Source organism: Malassezia globosa, assembly GCF_000181695.2.
Source record: "Malassezia globosa CBS 7966 chromosome Unknown mgl_sf_5.2, whole genome shotgun sequence".
Taxonomy (NCBI): Eukaryota; Fungi; Basidiomycota; class Malasseziomycetes; order Malasseziales; family Malasseziaceae; genus Malassezia; species Malassezia globosa.
Window position 1 is genome coordinate 243,348 of NW_001849867.1, and position 18,400 is coordinate 261,747.

An 18,400-nucleotide genomic window follows, 5' to 3' on the forward strand; every position below is an offset into this window, starting at 1 on the left:
CTAGACACTAGTCTTGAGTCTCGGGGAGCCGACCTACGACTTTCACCGCATAGAGGCCTACCATGCGTTTCTCTGTGTGTGGTTAGACATGAGTCTCTGTGGCTCCTTTACGCACCAATGCGTTGCCACTTTGCAACCCAGCTTTCCTCAGGGCGCAGCATACATATAAGCCCATCGAAGTTCGAGGTAGTAAAATCAGCGACTCGCTCCTGACTGCCTTGCATCTGTCGTCCGTTAGCATTGCGATAGTGTAGAGCACATACATCAAGCATATCTTGGCAATTGGGACAGCCCTTAGCATGGAATTCCGCTGCAGTCTGCGCAAAATGACATCGCAAGCACGCGCGAAGTTTGGCGGTTGACGACATCGTTGCTAAGATACGACAGGGTGTAGATCGATGCTCACACAATTGCTAAGCCGTGCCACGGTTGAGGGATCCGATGGGCTGTGGCAGGACGCCGCTGGCAGTGACTTTGAAAGGTCGTCGTCGTGTTTCGCTTTGGTTTTAGTGGCGAGGGCAACAAATAGGGTTGGCTACAGTGTAGTAGATTGGCCCAGCCAAAGGCATGCGCTGATTTGTTACATGCCTACCGTCCTCCACATGACGGCGGCAGCAGCGGCAGGCACCCAAAAGGCTCTTTCCCACCTAACTGTCCCTGCGTGCAGCGCGAGCACGCATCCTAGCACTGGTGCGTGGCAGCCGTAAGGGCCGGAGTCCACCATACGCTGACATAATAATATAGCCACTCCTGCGACGTCGCTGTCTGCTACGATGGTGCACGACGGACGTGAGCATTGGGATGGACGTACGGATCAACCGCGGCACGGAGGGCGACGCGGATGGGGCAGACACCGCGGAGGTCATCGAGGTCCTCGACATGGTGGTGATGCCCGCCATGTCTCTGCGCCTCCGTTTGGCGGCGGGTCGTATGGACCGCCACCGGATCCAGCTCGCATGCACCAGATAGATGTGACGCGCCGCGTCCACCAGTCGCTTTTCCAGCTCGGACATGTCGAGCAGTTCGACAGTGTAGCTGAGATTCCTAAAGTGTGTGCGTGGCTCGAGGAGCAGGCGCAGGAGTTTCCAGCTGCAGTCCTGTCGGCCTTTCGCATCATGGCGACAGAACAACCGCATAAGACTGCTTTGACGGCCGCGTTGATTGCACATCTCGTGCTAGCGCCCTCAACACAGTCACTAAATGATCCTGACAACAAAACGCTCGGTATTCGAGTGCTGGACCATCTCGTGCACATGTTTGGCCAGGACGTTGATGCGCACTACTGGCGCAATGCGCGTTTGGTCTTGCATGTGCTTGTGGCCTTGGCCCCGTTAAGCATCGTGTCGCCAGCATCACTTCGGCGCACACTCAGCGCCTTTGTTGGTGTGCTTTCTAGTGACGGCGTCGCGCGTGACGTTGCGGATCACGCCGCTGACTGTGTGATCGAGGCAGTCTGTCGTGGAGGAACGGATCTTCTCCAGCCAGAGCCAGGCGCATTAGAGGCGTTGCCAAGTGCAAAAGAGGAGCTACATACAATAGTGGATGGTATCGTTGCCTATGCTGAACGTCGTCGTTCATCGCCTGATGAGCTCAAGTCGCCGTTTCATGTGGTCGGCCAAGGACACGACTTCCTGGCAGAAGAGGGTTTTTTGGACCGCGTGCGCGCATTGAGCGGGATGAAAGAAAATGCATATGCGCGTGTAGCATGCATCGCAAGCGCGTGTGACCTGCTGAGTCCTGAGGTCACTGCTGCCACCAGTCCTGTGCCAGCCGAGCAACGCGTCTGGACCTTGCCAGATCTGCACGTGGCGCCCGTCCGCAGTACTGTGTACGATGAGCTGGAGGATGATCTGCTCGCTCCACCAAAGCAGCTGCAGACGGGCAAAGGCATGATCGATGTCGTGCGTGCAAGAGTCGGCACACCCACGATTGATTCGGCGGCACGTTGGTTTGGCACGAGTGTACCAGCTGTGGGCAGTGCCGAGTCTGTTGTACTTCGAGGCATCGTGCAGGATCTCATGGACTTGTACGTGGTGAATCGAAAAGAGTGTGCGCATGTGCTGTTGATGCTTCCGCACTGGCTGCGTCGTGGCACATTCGGCGGACGCGTACCGGCTTCCTGTGGCTTGTTTGGTGAGCCCGTTGTCGACGAGGAAAGTCGCGAGGCCGGCAGCACTGGCGAGTGGATTTTAGAAGATGTACTGTTGGAGGAAGCGTTGTCAACGATGCTTTTGTTGCCGAAACCGCCACAGCTGGAGCTGTATTACTCGTCGCTCATGCGCGAGATTGTGACACTAGCTCCGCAGCAGGTTGCTCCGTCGATTGGGCGCACGATTCGTCGGTTCTACGCTGCGTGTGGCGACGGGCTCGTGCATGCTGAAGTGCTCCGTCGCGTGGCCGATTGGTTCAGTGTGCACTTGAGCAACTTCAAGTTCACCTGGGCTTGGAACGAGTGGGCTGACGACATGACACTTCCATGGGCGCATCCACGCCGTGCTTTGGCGCGTCGAATTGTGGAGCTAGAGGTGCGTCTTGCATACTATGACCGCATCAAAGGCACGCTGCCGCCTGATATGGAGACATACATCTTGCCGCCGCATGAGCCTGCTCCAAGCGCAAGATACACGCAAGCCTCGAGCCCACACCGTGCGATGGCCGAGCAACTGTTCCAGTCCATCAAAGCCAAGGCAAACGTTCATGTGGTGCAGGCAGATCTGCAAAGCTTCCAGCAAAGCATCTTGGCACCGGCGACGGATGTCCCAGACACCGATGACGAGGCACGCTTTGTGGACTCGCCAGCAGAGGCCGAACGCCTAGTGCTCGACATGGCGATCCAAACACTCTTGTATGCAGGCAGTCGGAGTTTCTCGCATCTATTGAATGTAATTGAGAGATACCATGAACTCCTGCGCTCTCTCTCTCAGACGCCAGAAGCGCGTGTTGCGATTCTTCAAAGCACAGCTGCTTTCTGGACACACTCGCCGCAGTGGATCCTGATTGTGTGCGATAAACTACTACAGTACCGGATTGTCGAGCCCGTGGATGTGGTGACGTTTGTGTTCGCTGACGATGCACAGCGCGACACAGACCGTAGCGATGAAGAGGAGTCAGCGGCTCCCTCATCGCCTTTCGATGTCGCTGCCACTCGCGTGCCAGAATGGGGCGGCACACATCGTGACTGGAGCTCCTTCCATTGGTGGGCTATGCTGCGCCTCACGATGGACAAGGTCATGGGTCGAGTGAATCAGCTCACGCGCCGCGTGCAGGATCTTCGTCGTCGCGCAGATGACAATCAAGCAGCGGCTGCATCGGCCACATCCACCGAATTAGCACGTCATCCGGCGTCTTCGTCTATGGAAGAAGCGCAAGTTCATCTCGATGCCGTGCTGCTGGAGCAACGGAAAGTTCTCGTCACGATCCTTTCTAGGCTTGTGCTGTTCTTGCAGGACAAGGCACATGTGTCAATCCAAGACGAGCCTGACAGCTGTGCCTGGCAAGTGTGGTGGGTCCGTGAATGGTACCGAGCATTTATGGCCGTATATTATGTTGTGGTCGCCGAAAACCGCGAGACGATTCTTGCAAACGTATTTGCCAGTGCAGCCTCCGATGACGCGTGCCTCATCTTGTTCGACAAGGCTTGTGCACTGGCACACCTTGACTGATGGAGTACTGATTTGTGTGTGAGGAATCACGATGACTGGCTTGCGACGTGTCAAGACCTGTTCGTGCCCTGATCCTTCGTGCTTCTTGCCCCCCCCCCTCTCCTCCCCATCTCTCTTCTCTTTCTCATACTCATCCTCACTTTAGCTCCATCAGTTCTGCTTCTCATTTCTCGTAGTTGCCAACATGATCTGTTTATGCTTTTGTATACAAGTGTGTTGTTACTTCGCGAGGCCAACAATGTCTCATGCGCTTTCTGACGATCTACAGTCGCCGTGGCCGTGAAGAACGTGTGCTAGGCGTCGGTGACGCATATGATCCAGCACTGTTTGCCTGTGATCTCGCAGACGCGGTAGAGCTCCTTCGTGAAGATGTAGAGCGTGATGCACGAGGCGTGTTCGCTGAGCCGGCCACCTCGTCTGTCGTTCCGGCCGAAGACGATGCCGTTCCGCCATGCGCACCGCCCGCTGACGTGCTCGTAGTGCCGATTGTGGCACCTGTTGTGCTTGTAGATGCTGCTGCTTCCGCTGCGTCTTCAGCAGATCGCTCCTCGATCTGGCGCTGCTGTCGCCGAGTTGTTATGGGTCTAGAATATGAATCAGCACTTTCGTCGTCCATTTTTGTACTGCGTCTTCGCTTGCCAGCTCGAGTGCTCACACCAGTGGCTGCTGAGACGGGTGCAGCAGCAGCAGCACCATCTTTCTGCGATTCAGGCATTTGTTCATCCTCTGTATGCGCACGTTTTCGTCGGTTACGACGCGGTGGATGGTTGGCCGAGGACCGCATCTCTCGATCGTCAGTCTTGGATTCAGAGTCGGCATCAGTTAGGTCATCGTCCGACGACGGCGGCACCACAGACTGTGGCACATCGCTTTGACTCTCATGATCGCCTGTCGGTGCAACACGGCGTACCTCCATCCATGGCTCGAAGGACATGAACGGCTGCAATGCGAACTCCTCTTTGTCCAAACCATGAACTAGCCGTGTACGAGCTCGTTCATTCGTTCGCAACATGTCTTGGAGCCCTTCATACTCGCGCATCCAAAGAGGGGTATCATTTTCATCATCACCATTCTCTTCCTGTTTATTGAGTTCATTTACATCATAGTATTCGCCGAGCTTGTTCCAAAGATGGCCATCCATCTCCAGCGTACTTGACATATTTGGCGACTGACTTAGAGCATGCAGAACAGACACCATGTGGAAATGTCGGTGAAAACCTAACGGTCGGTACATAGATATGGCACGTAAAAATGCCGCCTGTTCGGCTGCATCCCATGAACTTCCTGTCGTGCCGTCCAACCTCATCGTTGCCCGCACAGTACGAGCTTACAATAGGACTGTACTGCAGTTGTGCACGCGTAGGAGAGCGCCTCCACTCGTTGAGGAGTCGCCACGTCCGTCCTAGGGACTTGGTCCAACCTTATTCGAACAATCTACAAGGAACGAGAGCTAGAAAAAAAGTGGCGCGGCGACTATACCAAGCCAAAGTAGGTATGAGTCTTGGGAAAATACTACTGTGAAACCCAATTACCTATGGAGAAGGCTCACCTTCGACAGAGACAGACCACCACTTGGGCATACATGAATAGCCATCCCGGTCAAAGGAATCTTCAGGATTGCAGCTGCACTTTCCATTGTCGTGATACTTTTTCCGATTCGCAGGACAGTGACCCCAAGGAGGATGATAGTATCCGATTTCTTCAAATTGATAAATCTGAGATCGGTTCAGAAAGAGAGCTGCAGCAATGCTGTGCACCGGCGCATCGCCCCAGCGCTCATAAAAGAAGCCACCCGCTTTGTCAAGATGGTCAAAGTATTCCTTGTACTGCTTCCCGCGGAAGAAGCGCAGGTCACCAATCTCAAAGTTGCTCCAGAAGTGGCATAGGTTGTAACGGGAGCCTTCAAGACCGTCCTGGTCAGTGATGAAACGCTGTGCGCTGTCATGCGCCAGGTACTCTGGGTGTCGTTTCATAAACTTCATCGTCTCGTCCCAAAGCGTAGGAATGGTGGCATCGTACTCAGGAAGCGTGAGCGTGAAGCTATACGCTTTGTTGTTCATCTGCATGAACAAAAAGGGGTCAAAGTCAATATCACACATCAAATGAACACCCGGCTCCACTCGCCAGTAGTACTCGAGGCCTAGTTGATATGTCAACGGGTGTTCAAAGAAAAAGCCACTCTGGAAGCGGCACATGTGACGGTACGACTCAGATTCTCCGTAGATGATCCCTTCCGATTCCATTTTTGCACGCGCTGCTGCCGCTTTATTTTGGTCGATCCAGCTTGGGTAGCTCCAGTGCTCTTCCGGCAGAATTCCGAAGTACACTGGCGCCCTTGTCATTTGTTTCACGCCCTGCTTGAATTCTGCAGTGAATGGCTTGTTGTTCAGAAAAACCCACGGATAGTTGTATTTGCGGTTAAAGCGAAATTCGACATCCATCATACTCTGACGCATGTCATCCAGCTCTGAGTTGCGAATCAGGGTGATGAACGCAGCTTTCGCGCGCGGGGTTTTGTTGATATCGGCCGGGTTAAATTCGGGAGGGAAATAGTTCCCGACATGATCCTTAGTCGCATAGCGGCCAAGATCATCAATAGATGTGACGTTGCTCATGAACTTGGTCGAGTCAGCAAACGCGTCACGAACTGGAACTGGCGGACAGGAGTGATTCCCGAAGAATTTCGGGATATGTTTGATCTGGTTCTGAAACTTTTCAGCATTCCAAGAAGACATAGATCCATATGAAGATATGACTATAATGACCATGACGATGGCCAAGAGCACCAGTAGGCGCTGCGGTCGCCGTAGGATGATGTCCAACATGGGCAATGATGGTGAAGAATCTACCATCTGGAGAATCGTGACATGGACTTTCAGTGGAGGTCCCAGAGACGACTAAAGACCTGCATGCAGATAAACGTGTCTGCGGGAGTAGACTATAACCCACTCATTGGTGCATCTGTACTCGATTTACATCAATCCTCAATCTAAAACTACACATCCCCGCTCCGTCGACAGATGTACGAAACGTTGCATGTCATAGTGCATCGGGTACTTTACTTCACTACCTCTCAATCATTCGTAGATGCACCATTACAGAATGCCGCATGGCACTAGACAGGATCACCCTCATAGGACGTTTCCCACCATAGAGCCGTGCAGGACCATCCATCTCGGTCAAATGACTCTTCTGGGTTGCAGGAGCATTTCCCATTATTGTGAAACTTCTCCCGATTGTATGGACAATGGCCCCATGGAGCATGGTAGTAGCCAATGTCTTCGAAGTGGTAGATTTGTGATCGGTTCAGAAAGAGCGCAGCAGCAATGCTGTGCACCGGCGCATCGCCCCAGCGCTCATAAAAGAAGCCACCCGCTTTGTCTAGATGGTCAAAGTATTCCTTGTACTGCTTCCCGCGGAAGAAGCGCAGGTCACCAATCTCAAAGTTGCTCCAGAAGTGACACAGATTGTATTCTGTCTCCGCGAAATCGCGCTCTTCCTGCAGTACGAAATGCCGCGCATTATCAGGTGCAATGTATTCGGGATGCTTCAGAACGAACTTGATTGTCTCAGGCCAGAGAGATTTGATTGTATCCTCAAATTCGTGGACACTAATGGTGAAGCCATACGCTTTGTTGTTTAATTGCATAAATACGAAAGGATCAAAGTCCACATCACATGTCAGATGCACACCAGGCTCGACACGCCAGTAGTATTCAAGTCCAAGCTCATACGTGAGTGGATGCTCAAAGAAAAAGCCACTTTGGAAACGGCACATGTGACGGTACGACTCTGAGTCGCCGTAAATAATACCTTGTTCTCCCATCTTCTCTCGTTCTCTAGCCGCCTTCTCCTGGTCGATCCAGCTTGGGTAGCTCCAGTGTTCCTTTGGAACCAAGCCGAAATAGACCGGTGCACGAGTCATCTTCCGGACACCTTGCTTGAATTCGTCCGTGAAAGGCTCATCGTTCAAGAAAAGCCAGGGATAATTGAATTTCCGATTAAACCGATACTCAACTGTTGTTAGACAATGGCCGCCCAGTGATGAAATGACATACAATCAAACATGCTCTCCTTGAGAGAGCCAAGCTCAGAGTTCCGAACCAGTGAAATGAAAGCAGCTTTGGCACGAGGAGCTCGATTAACTTCTGCGGGGTTATAATCTGGCGGGAAGTAATTGCCGTGTTGATCCTTCACAGCGAATTTGCTCAGTTCTTCGACTGATTTTATGTTACTCATAAACTTGTAAGTGTGGTCACCATATTGCATAGCCGGTGACAACGGCGGACATGTCTGGTTCCAAAAGAATTTGGGGATCTTCTTCAGATGTTTTTGTACGTGATTTGATCCCCACGAAGATGTCGAAGAATACGTCGAAACAATGACTACCACCATAAAGACAGCCAGACCGACCAGGAGCCGCTGGTGGCGGCGTAAAATCTGCTCTAGCATCCGTGGTGATACACGAAGAGCTCTCACTCGTTGGACCTAAAACAATCACTCACTTGCGGCTCCATTTATCTTGGAAGGGAGGTCCAGAGTGAAGCGGATGTAGACAATTTCTAGTCAGTATTATGTAATTCGAGATCCGATTTGTCTATTCGCGCCTGCCGCCTACTAGAACTCGATCGCAATACGCTCGCGTGTGTTTGGAGCGCTTGTTGGATCCGTAAGAAAGGACAGGTGCACGGCAGTGGCTTTACGCTCCCTCACTCCTACAATCGTACCTCATGTATGCGCCTCAGGCCATGGCGCTGCCAAACCATGGCGCGAATCTCGCGCAAGATAAAGCGCCGAATGTGGTTATTCGCGAGATCAACAATTCGCATGCAGATTTCATCCTGGAGAACTGCGACCTTAGGTACGTTGTATTGATGAGCAGTGCCACTGATAGATAAGTTTCGCAAATTCTCTTCGTCGAACTCTCATTGCAGATGTGCCCACTGTCGGTACGTTTGACTGCACGTGTGCTGACAATAAAGCAATTGATATGGTAGAAATCACTATCAACACGACTGTCCTTCCTGACGAGTTTCTTGCACACAGGCTTGGAATGATTCCGCTCTTGAGCATGGATACGGCTAAAGTACTTATTGATCAGCGCGAGTGTTCGTGTGAAGATGGATGTGATCGATGCTCTGTGGAACTTTCATTGGATGCGCTTTGCACCTCAGATCGCGGAGCAATGCTCGTGACATCGAAAGACTTGATCCGCAGCAACACGATTGCGAATATGTATTCTGATGAATCAGTCTTCGGGCCTGTTGCTCCGCGGCATCCAGACTTTGGAAAGCCTGTAGGACAGGACGACCCCAATGCGAATGGCGTGGTGATCGTGCAGCTGCGCAAAGGGCAGCACATCAAAGCTCGGTGCATTGCTCGAAAAGGATTTGCCAAAGAACATGCAAAATGGTCCCCTGTGTCTGCCGTTGGGTTTGAGTATGATCCGCACAATACGTTACGACATACTACATTGTGGTACGAGTTCGACGCGAAAAAAGAATGGCCCGAGAGCAAGAATGCGCGGGAGGAAGAACCGCCTGCAGAGGGTGCGCTTTTCGATCCCAATTTGCAGGCCTCGAGATTTTACTTCGACGTCGAATCTGTGGGAAGTCTACACCCGGCTGAAATCGTCGACACGGCTCTTTCCCTCCTAGAATACAAAACTGCTCAAATCGTTCAGGAGTTGGGCATGCTATTTCAACCTACAGATGCAGCAGTGAACGCTGGCGCCATTCCTCCCGGTGGCATGTATGATTCATATGGCGCCCCTCCGATGTCGGCCGCTGCTCCATATGTATGATATGGAGCCCGTAGGGATAGATGGAATGACGTCGGATGTAAAAGAAAATTAATTGTGGGGGGCCAACAAGCATAGGCAAGGACATCAACGCGTATGGGATGATAGTCGTTCATTTGTGTCAATAAATGCATAAATCCCATTACCCCAAAATTTTGAGCGCGACAAATCTTTTTAGTGGAAAACAAGTACCTGACATGATCCGTTAAAAGAGGAAGCGTGTCACAACACGGAGCGTCCGACATTGGCATCGATGACAGGCTCCCCTCAGGTACCCATGACAGGGAACTCAAGTGAACTTGTCGATGTAGCTACAAGGCCCGGATACTGCCCAGAGTTGGCCGGCCATTTCTTACCTGGAGTTGCAAAAGACCGAATTATTCTGTATTTTGGAAAGCTCATGCCCGCTACTGAGAAGGGACTGGATTTGAGTTATTGGAAACAAATGTTTGATGAATACTATGTTCCCACTGGCACAATGCGCATGCTTATGATGAATGAAGATACAAAGCAAAGGCAAAAATTCGACATCGCATGCGAATTTCTACCATACTTTTTCTCGTCTTGCGCAACTCACAGCATGCGTGTGATGCGTATGCAATTTACAGAAATGCGTGAGTATGCTTGTGACCCATCACATCCACCACCACCGCCCCAAGGCTCGTATGAGTCGAGCTTTCCTGAACCCTGTGTGGACAAACACACCACCCACATTGTGGAATCAAACCATATGTTGCTTATGATTGTATATGAAAATGGGTGGCAGTGCCATATGGTCGGCATGTTTCGTGCTCTCTTGACACCTTATACCAAAGTACAATATGTACCAGCTCCCCCAGGTGTCCGCGGAAATGCTGATGGACTCGTCGCTCGACTACACACGAACCTGCGAATACAGTACCTTTGCTTCAGTACGCTAGCGAAGCGAATGTATGTACCATTTGATGAAATGATGGGGTATCTTGAAACGCGAGAGATACCTCCAAAAGTTGTGGAACAAATCTTAGAATATGGCAAAACTATGAAACGAGACAAAGATTCTTCCGAGTCCAGCTCCGACGAACGTCCCTCAAAAAAGATTCGCATGGACTCGCCTCAGCTTTCAAATGGACAAGACAATGCATGGCATCTTAGTTTGCCTTTAATGTATTCTTACTCTGATCGCGAGTCTTGTTGCGAACCTCTGCCGCAGTTCTTCCTTCCCAGACCGCGACTCAGCTCGCTCAGAGTCCTTGACGGCCATGGATTTCCACCAGAGATGGTCCCTTTTGTGAATGTTCGTATTTCAGGTTGCTCTTTATCATATATGCTAACTGTCATCCCTCACCCTTGTCCAGATGCTTGAATGTATAACACAGCTACGCCCATTAATTGATTTACACTTAGAAGAGGGCTGTTCTCCTTTCGACATGATGCAAGAGTTCAAGGCTATCCACCAGCATCAACATTATTCATTCGCCAGTAAAGATTCTGACATTGCCCCTGTTTAGCCATGATTCCTCACTAACTTATCATCTTGTTTTCTTGACGTGCCATACGAACTTTGTACGCACTTCCCCGGCTCGCCTGATAGATCCAACCTTGTCACGCATACACACAGCAAGCTGGTCTTTGCGACAAGCGTTATCACGTGACTGTAGGCTCCGACTTGATGGGTTACGTGCGCGTGCCACACTCGAACCGCGTGAGCCACGCGCTCACTGGTCGTTTCCAAACACCTGCAGGACGCAATGAGTCCCGGTGGTGACGCGCAGCGTCAGATTGAGAAAGATGCTGGACTTTATGTGCCGCAAGACAAGCATTTGTGTTTTGCTGCACCGTATGAATCGACAGGTGTGGTGTCGAAGCGCTCGAGCAGTTGGAAAGAATGGGTGTCTTTGGGTCCGCTTCGTCCGCAGCAAATTTTCTACCTGTTTGTTATGCACACCTTTGGAGCTGGTATTCTTTCGGGTGCTGCCAATTTTGGAGTGGCTTGCGCGATGTACCGAACAACAAATAAACCCATTAAGATGTGGCCGCTCAACGAAAACACGTTGGCTGGTGACATGGGAGTCACAGTCGTAATCCAACAAATCATCACATATATTGTGACGTCAAATTTGTGCAACTTTGATCTTCGGCACGGAACACGCTCACTAACGCGACCATGGCCGCCCATGATGCATTTCCCATCTACATCTATGCCCACTGGTTCATGGTTTGGTGTTAAAATGCCTAGTGTTGTTCAGGCGGAAGGACACTTGTTGTACATGGGCAATGCGGAAAACAAATCGCGCTTCACTCAGTTCTGTCTTTGGTTCTTGCGTGCCACATGCACTGGTAGTGAGCGCAATATTATTTTCGAACGTGGTTTGACAGTACGGCACCGCTTCGAGCGCCTATTGTGGACTGCCTTGCAAGGTGGCTGGTGGGCCGTCATCACATTTTGGTGGTACTGGCCAATAGCTATCGCGATCACTCAGCCTTTATATGGAGATGACGACTTGCGTGGAACATGGACTCCTACATTTATTAAGCTCTTGTTTGGTGGTATCATGGGACTTATCACAAATCCGATCATGGCTATGATGACACTTGGTGCGGAGTGTCATGTGCATCGTTTTTATCCAGACATGGAATTGTGGCAGGAAACCGAACCAGCCCTACCTATGACGTCAGGCAACTCTTTTGATGATCAGATTCAGTCATTTGATGAAGTCTTCACTGATTTTGATGCTACAAAATAAGGCGGATGAGAGTCGCAAACTTCGATATCATAGATGAATATACACAAATTATGTATATAATGTGTATTAGGAAGAGATGTGCAAAAGTGTATGAACTAGTCGTCATTGTTGTCCGCCATCTCTTTGCTCACCCTATGCACAGCTTCCAGGAACACCCGGAGATGGTCTGGATCCACACCGGGCGTGATGCCTTGTCCCAAATTGCAAATAAGTGCACCTTGGCCCCCAAAGCCGCCCGTCTTAGTCTGAAACATACGACGAACGCGGTCCTGGATCACTTCTGGTCGGGCATACAGAATAGCTGGGTCCAAATTGCCCTGAATAGCAATCCGATGCTGCGCACCTTTGTTTACTTCCACTTCAGAAAATTTCCGATTGCTGGATTGAGCCTGCGCGAGACACTGGCGTGCCCAAGCTGGCTCGACGGTATGATCAATACCAACGACATCATAGCCCGAGCGGCTAATTTCCACAAGCGAATGATTCACCGCACCTCTTGCATACACAATCATGGGCGGTGGCTCCACGGACTTGAGCGCTAGGTTGTCCTTCACGTCGACAGCGATGTTTCGAAGATAGGGCAAAGCAAACGTGCGGAAATCATAAGGCGTCAGCTCGCCAGCCCATGAATCGAATACTTGAACAAGCTGCGCACCAGCAAGAATCTGGGCAACGAGGAAACTAGCGCATACGTCCGCAATGCGATCGAGTAAAGCCTTGCTTTCCTCGGGATAGTCAAAGAGCCAGCGTTTCGCCTTCTCCCACGTCTTCGAGCCACCGCCTTCGATCATGTACGCCATCAGCGTCCATGGTGCACCACAGAAGCCAATCACAGGCACGCGACCAGCGAGTTTGGTTCGAGTCAAACGAATCGCGTCAAGCACATAGCCTAGATCTTTCTGAATATCCACCTTCTTTAAACGCGCCATATCCTTGGGTGATTCCAACGGATGCAAAAACGTTGGGCCTTTGCCCGGCACCATCTCAACCTCCATTCCCATAGCCTGTGGCACGACGAGAATGTCAGAGAAGATCACAGCGGCATCCAAGAGCCTGTCGTAACGCCTTACTGGCTGAACTGTAATTTCCGATGCCACTTCTGGGTCGCGGCAACATTCGAAGAACTCAAACTGCTCGCGAATTTTGCGGAATTCTATCATGGTTAGTCATGTGTGTTTCAATCCGCGCAAAACAGTTGTGCTAATGCAACGTACCAGGCAAATAGCGACCTGCCTGGCGCATAACCCAGACAGGAGCACGCTCGGTTTTTTGGCCCCGGGCAGCACGAATGATCAAATCGTTTTTCAGGCCAGGTGTGCTGCTGCGCTGATCGCCTTTCTTGACTTGGTTTCTTGTTGTAAAGTTCTGCACATGCGAGATACCTGGGATTTTGTTCATCATAGTTTGAGATGCTTTCTTAGCACCGTTCCAGCCAACAAACGAGTGTGGAACCCAAACCTAGTTCCAGAACACCACTTGGAGGCTCAAGCAGAATGTGCTGATATCTCCAGGCTCAGTGTGACACGCAACACAACCTCCCCCATCTCAAACGTGCCCCTACCTAAGTCATAATGCCGCACTTGCATGTCACGTGCACCGTGTCGTCAGCCCTGTCGACTGTTCCATCTCCACACTCAGGTGGCATTCATCTCGAAGATGAATTCGCCAATCCGCGCGCTGCCAAAAGCGTATTTCATGAATCATTGCAGGTTTACTGAGCAGTGGCGCAAACGTCCCAAGTCGTTTTGCTTATGGTGATGCCGCAACCACGATTGTCTAATGAATACATGCTTCGGATGGCAAGAACTCCCAATTCTTGCTTTGTGTGCCATCGACCGTCCGTATTTGTGCTCGTGTCTCTGAACGTGCCTCAGTATGACTTCATGTACGTGTGTCTCTCACACGTTGATGACCGTGCTTTTGCTACGTGCACAAAGCCGGCACCATTGGATGCAAAATCAAATTTGACGACGTCTAGCTTAAATACAGCCCAGACACCGAATGTGCCGCCTGCTGCAGAGGGAGATGGCACTGCATATCCCAAATCTTCGTCCCTTCTTCCGGCCACACAACATACGCATCACCTCGAACAAACTGCCGACCACACGGCCACCCATACCTCAACGACATCGAAAGAACCACCTCTTCATGCACATTATGCACTACATCGCGAATTCTATGCTAAGCGTATGCGCATGTTCCAGCCAAAAAAACGCACGGTGCCTGTATTTCCAGAGGTGCCAAGATCCTAGAGTTACGACACCACATCCATGGCTGCATTCTCGGCGCTAGTTCCGCTGGCAAGCTGACGGGCCGATGAGCGTGCGTCCAAAAAGAGCCCATTTGTTTGGCTCACGTCGTCAATGGTGATTTCTGAGCGGCCAGCCACATTCGCAAGGACCGAAGCAGGTGCCAACAACTGCAAGGCAAAGCGCAAAGACGTGCGTGTGCCAAGTTCTGTCAATTTTGTAATGGCATCATCACTCACGGCAATACCCTCAGTTGCTGTGCGAATACGTATGACTTGCCGGATTTCTTCATCTGAGTACGGCAACGTACGCACAATCATACAGCGGTCAAGAAGGTCGAGTGGGATGCCATGCGGTGCGACAATTCCAGCACTCAAACCACCGTCAAACTCAGTCCCGCGTACAGTCGACTGGCCACGGTTTGTTGTGAGGATCACGTGTGGACTAATTGTAGATTCAAGCGCTCGGTTCAAGTACGTAAAACACTCCATGTCGAGCATGTGCACTTCATCAATAAACAGGACACCTGGCACAAGTTCGGCAATGCCTTGTTGAATATATTTGTCGACCACTCGGTTAATTTCGTTGCGCAGCTTGTCAGTTACTTCCGTGCGGCGACCTTTGACCAGCTGACCCACAACACTCATGATATCCTGTCCGCCCTGTGGCTTCGCATTGGCCATGTCAAGATCATGAAGTGTCACGTCCTGCACGACCTCTTTCCGTTTCTGCACATCTCCCTTCGGGAGAGCCACATATTCATCTGCTTCCAGATCGAATTCTGTTGCATAAGCATCGGAGCGACCAACCCGCTTCACAGCACCCGTGTTGGCCTCGATATAAATAACATCGCCGACTGCAATTCGCTCCTTTAGTATGCTCTCATAAATGCTGGGATCAAGGCGCAACTGTTTCGTTCCCTTGACTGTCTTGAGTGCAATAACCACATGCACGATGGTCTTTCCGTAGCCGGACAACGGGTTTTCCATTTCCGTCGGCGTCAACTCTGTAAGCTCACCTTCATACACCTCTTTCGTTTCACGCACACGAAGGCCAATTGCGCGGCGAAAATTTTCCATAAGAACCTCAGTTTTCTTCACTTCAGAACTGTACACTTCAGACCCGACCATAGGACAAAATGGCACTTTGTGTCCAAGCTCGTGTGCCATACCTAGAGCAAGTGCTGTCTTTCCTGTGCCGGGCCCACCGGCAAGCAACAAGGCACGACCCGCGAACTTTTTTTGTCGGATTAAATCGAGAATAAGACCGCATGCCTCGCGCGCTGACCGTTGGCCTACAAACCCGCGAGCGCTTGGGAGTGCCATGCCATGCTCATCAAGGCCGAGACCCTTGATGTGAGAGTGTGTAGCAATACGCGCTTCACGCGAGCTCGAGGAACTTGTGCTGGAAATTGAAACGGCTCCAGCACCTGTGCTGGATGGCCCTGTTGTGCTGCTGCTCATGATGGCAGTCTAACGATGCGACAAAGTAATGAGTCAAGCACAAGTACTCGCCCACGTCGGCGACGAACGACTCTTTCGTCACATTGTGACGACACTTGGACTTGGGTTTCGATGCCCACGTGGACCCACGTGGACATCGACAAATTTTCTATTCCTTTTTTTTTCCCTTGCATAGCAAGTTTCCACACAAGCACTAGAGGGCTCTGAGGGATCCAGGTTTCCTCACCTCCTTCCTCATAGTCGTGGAGCATGGCCAAGGTTTTTGGTGAAGATATCCTGCCACCTTCAGCTGCTAAGAAGGAGCTCGGATCATATGAAAACCGAGATGGCTTGAGCATTGGAGAGCTAATTGACTCCCGCAAGAATGGGGGTCTTACATATAATGACTTCTTGGTGCTCCCTGGCTACATTGATTTCCCAGCCTCTAAGGTTGATCTGCGAACACGCGTAACGAAGGACATCGTGTTGAATACGCCCTTTATTTCGAGTCCTATGGATACGGTCACGGAAGTCAATATGGCCATATCTATTGCTCTTATGGGCGGTATGGGTGTGATCCACAACAACATGTCACCACAAGAACAAGCAGCCATGGTGCGCAAAGTAAAGATTTTTGAAAACGGCTTTATCACTGAACCGCTTGTTCTGAGCCCCCGTGAGACGGTTGGTGATGTGCTCGAAATCAAGGAACGTTTAGGGTTCGCGGGCATTCCTATTACAGGTACGTGTATGGCTTTGCGTGAGCAAGGGGGAATAAAGCCAAACGGGTTATGAAGCGGGACACATCAAGATGAAAACTTTCTCACTGCTGTAACCTTCGTTCTGCGAAGGTCACACCTGAGTTGGGTGTGTCGATGCAGACTCCTTTGTTTACCTATGTCCGCTGATTCGATGTGGTCCGGCTCATTCAATCCCTAGGCTTATTGAAGGGCGCCCTTTCCTCGCACGTTGTATAGTCTCAGGACATGCTTACTTACTTGGCAGAGACGGGTTCATTGAAGAGCAAGCTTGTGGGTATTGTGACGGCTCGTGATATACAGTTCCGTGATCCATCGACGCCACTTATTGAAGTGATGACGCGTGAGCTTGTGACAGCGCCCACAGGTATCACGCTGGAAGAAGCAAACTGCATTCTGCGTGATAGCAAGAAAGGCAAGCTTCCTATTGTGAATGCCGAAGGTGACTTGATTGCGTTGCTCGCTCGCTCCGACTTGATGAAGAACCAGGACTATCCACTTGCATCGAAGCGACCCGACAGCAAACAACTTTACTGTGCAGCAGCCATTGGAACACGCCCGCACGACCGTGAGCGACTTGCTATGCTGGAAGAAGCTGGTCTGGACGTCGTTGTGCTGGACTCTTCGCAGGGAAACTCGACGTACCAGGTAGAAATGATCCGCTGGATCAAACAGACATACCCCAAACTGCAAGTTGTTGCTGGCAATGTCGTCACTCGTGAACAGGCTGCAACACTCATCGAAGCAGGTGCTGATGCTCTACGTGTTGGAATGGGTAGTGGATCCATTTGCATTACACAAGAAGTCATGGCTGTGGGTCGTCCGCAAGGCACAGCCGTGCGCCAGGTGGCCGAATATGCTAAGCGTTTCGGCGTGCCAGTAATTGCTGACGGTGGTATTCAAAACGTGGGACACATTGCCAAGGCGCTTTGCCTTGGTGCGAGTGCTGTGATGATGGGTGGCCTTCTGGCTGGTACAACAGAGAGTCCTGGTGAGTACTTCTACCGTGAGGGGCAGCGATTGAAGGGATACCGAGGTATGGGCTCTATCGAGGCCATGGAACACCAGAGCAAGAAGCGTCGCTTCGATGGTGCTACGGGTCGTGCAACAAAGAAAGTCGAGCAGGTCGGTACCGATGTTTCGGCTGAGAATGCGGCGACACAGCGCTACTTCTCAGAAAGCGACGCTGTGAAGGTGGCCCAGGGTGTGTCAGGCTCCGTTCAGGACAAGGGTAGCATCAAGAAGTTCTTGCCATATCTGTACACGGGCTTGCAGCACTCGCTCCAAGATATGGGCGTACCGAGTGTCGATGCCCTGCGCGATTCTGTGACATCAGGTGCTGTGCGCTTTGAGCTGCGGACTGCAAGCGCTCAGCTCGAAGGCGGGGTCCATGGCTTGATGCACTATGAAAAGCGTCTGTTCTCGTCGTAGGCCATATTGTATCACATGTAGTGCACGTGACTCTGAATGCTGCCCCGCCTAGCGTGTGATTGTCGGTGGAAGTGAAGTGGGAATCTATCGAGTTTATGTAGTGGCGAGTCATCCACCCTGGCTTCCACTGGCACCTACGTACACAGCAGGCATTCGAGCGCGCGATAGAGAAGCGAGCAGGGATGGGAGATAATTCGCATGATGCGACGCCTCTAAAGCGGATCAAAACAGAGAACCCCTTGGATGAACTCATGCTGCGTGTGCCAACGTCGTCACGGCCCAGTCTCTCGCCTCAGCCAGGATATGGTGGCCATGAATCACCCATGACAACT

At 51.3% G+C, this 18,400-nt stretch overlaps 11 protein-coding genes across 11 annotated transcripts; 5 read left to right on the top strand and 6 right to left on the bottom strand.

Annotated features, from left to right (window-relative positions):
• Positions 1 to 7: 7 nt before the first annotated feature.
• MGL_2308 (uncharacterized protein) lies at positions 8 to 368 on the bottom strand (the record flags this gene model as incomplete). The annotated part of the gene is made up of 3 exons (XM_001730460.1): positions 8 to 72; positions 116 to 224; positions 264 to 368. The coding sequence occupies 3 exons, from the start codon at positions 366 to 368 to the stop codon at positions 8 to 10; spliced, it is 279 nt and encodes a 92-aa protein (XP_001730512.1).
• Positions 369 to 773: 405 nt separating this feature from the next.
• On the top strand, positions 774 to 3,662 carry MGL_2309 (uncharacterized protein; the record flags this gene model as incomplete). Its single annotated transcript, XM_001730461.1, has 1 exon — positions 774 to 3,662. The coding sequence occupies one exon, from the start codon at positions 774 to 776 to the stop codon at positions 3,660 to 3,662; it is 2,889 nt and encodes a 962-aa protein (XP_001730513.1).
• A 262-nt stretch (positions 3,663 to 3,924) lies between these two features.
• Positions 3,925 to 4,860, bottom strand: MGL_2310 (uncharacterized protein; the record flags this gene model as incomplete). Its single annotated transcript, XM_001730462.1, has 1 exon — positions 3,925 to 4,860. The coding sequence occupies one exon, from the start codon at positions 4,858 to 4,860 to the stop codon at positions 3,925 to 3,927; it is 936 nt and encodes a 311-aa protein (XP_001730514.1).
• Positions 4,861 to 5,194: 334 nt separating this feature from the next.
• MGL_2311 (uncharacterized protein) lies at positions 5,195 to 6,487 on the bottom strand (the record flags this gene model as incomplete). The annotated part of the gene is made up of 1 exon (XM_001730463.1): positions 5,195 to 6,487. The coding sequence occupies one exon, from the start codon at positions 6,485 to 6,487 to the stop codon at positions 5,195 to 5,197; it is 1,293 nt and encodes a 430-aa protein (XP_001730515.1).
• A 290-nt stretch (positions 6,488 to 6,777) lies between these two features.
• On the bottom strand, positions 6,778 to 7,587 carry MGL_2312 (uncharacterized protein; the record flags this gene model as incomplete). The annotated part of the gene is made up of 1 exon (XM_001730464.1): positions 6,778 to 7,587. One exon carries the CDS (start codon positions 7,585 to 7,587, stop codon positions 6,778 to 6,780), a length of 810 nt encoding a protein of 269 aa, XP_001730516.1.
• A 1,065-nt stretch (positions 7,588 to 8,652) lies between these two features.
• Positions 8,653 to 9,465, top strand: MGL_2313 (uncharacterized protein; the record flags this gene model as incomplete). Its single annotated transcript, XM_001730465.1, has 1 exon — positions 8,653 to 9,465. One exon carries the CDS (start codon positions 8,653 to 8,655, stop codon positions 9,463 to 9,465), a length of 813 nt encoding a protein of 270 aa, XP_001730517.1.
• Positions 9,466 to 9,739: 274 nt separating this feature from the next.
• On the top strand, positions 9,740 to 10,807 carry MGL_2314 (uncharacterized protein; the record flags this gene model as incomplete). Its single annotated transcript, XM_001730466.1, has 1 exon — positions 9,740 to 10,807. One exon carries the CDS (start codon positions 9,740 to 9,742, stop codon positions 10,805 to 10,807), a length of 1,068 nt encoding a protein of 355 aa, XP_001730518.1.
• Positions 10,808 to 11,381: 574 nt separating this feature from the next.
• Positions 11,382 to 12,188, top strand: MGL_2315 (uncharacterized protein; the record flags this gene model as incomplete). The annotated part of the gene is made up of 1 exon (XM_001730467.1): positions 11,382 to 12,188. One exon carries the CDS (start codon positions 11,382 to 11,384, stop codon positions 12,186 to 12,188), a length of 807 nt encoding a protein of 268 aa, XP_001730519.1.
• Positions 12,189 to 12,283: 95 nt separating this feature from the next.
• Positions 12,284 to 13,348, bottom strand: MGL_2316 (uncharacterized protein; the record flags this gene model as incomplete). Its single annotated transcript, XM_001730468.1, has 1 exon — positions 12,284 to 13,348. The coding sequence occupies one exon, from the start codon at positions 13,346 to 13,348 to the stop codon at positions 12,284 to 12,286; it is 1,065 nt and encodes a 354-aa protein (XP_001730520.1).
• Positions 13,349 to 14,442: 1,094 nt separating this feature from the next.
• Positions 14,443 to 15,900, bottom strand: MGL_2317 (uncharacterized protein; the record flags this gene model as incomplete). The annotated part of the gene is made up of 1 exon (XM_001730469.1): positions 14,443 to 15,900. One exon carries the CDS (start codon positions 15,898 to 15,900, stop codon positions 14,443 to 14,445), a length of 1,458 nt encoding a protein of 485 aa, XP_001730521.1.
• A 249-nt stretch (positions 15,901 to 16,149) lies between these two features.
• MGL_2318 (uncharacterized protein) lies at positions 16,150 to 18,068 on the top strand (the record flags this gene model as incomplete). Its single annotated transcript, XM_001730470.1, has 2 exons — positions 16,150 to 16,621; positions 16,885 to 18,068. 2 exons carry the CDS (start codon positions 16,150 to 16,152, stop codon positions 18,066 to 18,068), a joined length of 1,656 nt encoding a protein of 551 aa, XP_001730522.1.
• Between the last annotated feature and the right edge of the window lie 332 nt (positions 18,069 to 18,400).